The following is a 2,496-nucleotide window of genomic DNA, read 5'->3' as shown; positions in this document are numbered from 1 at the left end:
AGAGGAGGTGTTGATGTTCAGGAGGAGTCATGACAACTCTCTGTTCTAACTCAGAGGAGGTGTTGATGTTCAGGAGGAGTCATGACAACTCTCTGTTCTAACTCAGAGGAGGTGTTGATGTTCAGGAGGAGTCATGACAACTCTCTGTTCTAACTCAGAGGAGGTGTTGATGTTCAGGAGGAGTCATGACAACTGTCTGTTCTAACTCAGAGGAGGTGTTGATGTTCAGGAGGAGTCATGACAACTCTGTTCTAACTCAGAGGAGGTGTTGATTTTCAGGAGGAGTCATGACAACTCTCTGTTCTAACTCAGAGGAGGTGTTGATGTTCAGGAGGAGTCATGACAACAACTATTTCTGTTTGGTTCTTCTGGATGGCAGAAAGACAGAGAGCATGCTGGATGTGTGAAGTGAAACAGCACCACATTACTTACAGGTGCAGGGTACAACAAGTAAAGGGATGAAATAAATTGGTGGATGGGTCGAGACTCACGATGTAGCAGGGCTCAGGAGAACTTTTACACACTGTGTGTCTGTGTGTACAGTGTGTGTGTGTGTGTGTGTGTGTGTGTGTGTGTGTGTGTGTGTGTGTGTGTGTGTGTGTGTGTGTGTGTGTGTGTGTGCGTGCGTGCGTGCGTGCGTGCGTGCGTGCGTGCGTGCGTGCGTGCGTGCGTGTGTGTGTGTTGTGTACAGATGGGCTGAGACTCACGATGTAGCAGGGCTCGCAGTAGGCCTTCTTCTCCACGGCGTAGAAGGGTTTGTGTTTGTGTGTGTGTTGTGTACAGATGGGCTGAGACTCACGATGTAGCAGGGCTCGCAGTAGGCCTTCTTCTCCACGGCGTAGAAGGGTTTACCGCGCAGCCTGCCACTGCAGGTCATGCAGATGAAGCAGTCCACGTGGAAGACCTGGTCCATGGCGGTACAGCCGGTACCCTCACCCACCACATTATCCCCACAGCTGGCACACCGCCCTGGGGTAGAGGAGGAGAGGAGGTGGGGGTTAGACTAGTTCATCCACAGGTCTGACTGTCTGGTCTTATTGCTACACGTGTTACAGTACATGGTTTTGAGCTGATAGAGACTTGGTTTTGAGCTGAAAGAGACTTGGTTTTGAGCTGAAAGAGACTTGGTTTTGAGCTGAAAGAGACTTGGTTTTGAGCAGATAGAGAGTCGGTTTTGAGCTGAAAGAGACTTGGTTTTGAGCAGATAGAGACTCGGTTTTGAGCTGAAAGAGACTTGGTTTTGAGCTGATAGAGACTCGGTTTTTGAGCTGAAAGAGACTCGGTTTTGAGCTGAAAGAGACTCGGTTTTGAGCAGATAGAGACTCGGTTTTGAGCAGATAGAGACACTACAGTGAATGATAGTACATGTATAGAAGTGGCCTCCACGGAGAAAGTGTCTCCATATCGTGACTCGAGAGACAATCATAAGCCGTATTATGTTCTAACTTTCCATACGAACCGGTTACTTTCTGATCACTAGCTAACGTCCTCAAAGGACCTTCAGAGGCCGTGTATTAAGACAACATACTTCAGAACTGGAGCAGATAGACTGGGCTGCAGAAACTCACACCAGTCCCCCCACTACTCTTAAAGTAATGGGCTTTATCAATGATAAAGATGAAAATCATGAAAGACAACTCTGGTCTTCTGTCGTCCTATGATCCTGCTAATCAACTCCTTGATTAGAACAGATCGACTACAACTATTGATCTGTAATCAAGTGTGTGATGAAGTAAGGCTTTCTACCAAAGTTAAAAAAAGGAGCCAGACACCCAGAACACTTCATATCCCAGGGCCTGATAGCATCTCAAGGGAATGTCTAGAAGTTGTTCCTTTATATCGGCGGTTGAAAGGGCCAAAGTGAATGGGAGGGCCGACATCTGAAGACATAGGAATGGTCTTGGCTGGATCTTTTTTTTTTACGCTGGAGATGAGGGGGGGGGGAGTATAATTTTCTATCTATTTCAGATGATATGGTGATATCGCTCTCACTAATATTATTGAGCATCCTGTTATAGCTTCAATGGACATACCGTAGATCTGTACTTAATAAACTGAGAGAAAAAAAAGAACGATGTATACTTGAGTCAAATGAAATGAAGTGTAACACTCCCTTTTACACACTAAACCCTCATGTTACACACTAAACCCTCACGTTACACACTAAACCCTCATGTTACACACTAAAGACTCATGTTACACACTAAACCCTCACGTTACACACTAAACCCTCCCTTTTACACACTAAACCCTCACGTTACACACTAAACCCTCATGTTACACACTAAACCCTCATGTTACACACTAAACCCTCACGTTACACACTAAACCCTCCCTTTTACACACTAAACACTCATGTTACACACTAAACCCTCATGTTACACACTAAACCCTCATGTTACACACTAAAGACTCATGTTACACACTAAACCCTCATGTTACACACTAAAGACTCATGTTACACACTAAACCCTCATGTTACACACTAAACCCTCC

At 45.5% G+C, this 2,496-nt stretch overlaps 1 protein-coding gene across 2 annotated transcripts in view; it reads right to left on the bottom strand.

Annotated features, from left to right (window-relative positions):
* Positions 1-696: 696 nt before the first annotated feature.
* Positions 697-2,496, bottom strand: part of LOC129867622 (lipoma-preferred partner homolog) — a 376,963-nt gene continuing 375,163 nt past the window's right edge. For both annotated transcript variants that reach the window (XM_055941140.1, XM_055941139.1), the window contains one exon: positions 697-969. In XM_055941140.1, coding sequence (XP_055797115.1) covers positions 704-969 — 266 coding nt within the window. In that variant the 3' untranslated portion in view covers positions 697-703. The remainder of the gene's footprint in view (positions 970-2,496) is intronic.

Source organism: Salvelinus fontinalis, chromosome 12 (genome assembly GCF_029448725.1).
Source record: "Salvelinus fontinalis isolate EN_2023a chromosome 12, ASM2944872v1, whole genome shotgun sequence".
NCBI classification, from domain to species: Eukaryota; Metazoa; Chordata; class Actinopteri; order Salmoniformes; family Salmonidae; genus Salvelinus; species Salvelinus fontinalis.
Note: the sequence above shows the minus strand (reverse complement) of the source record. Positions and strands in the feature narration are given on the sequence as shown.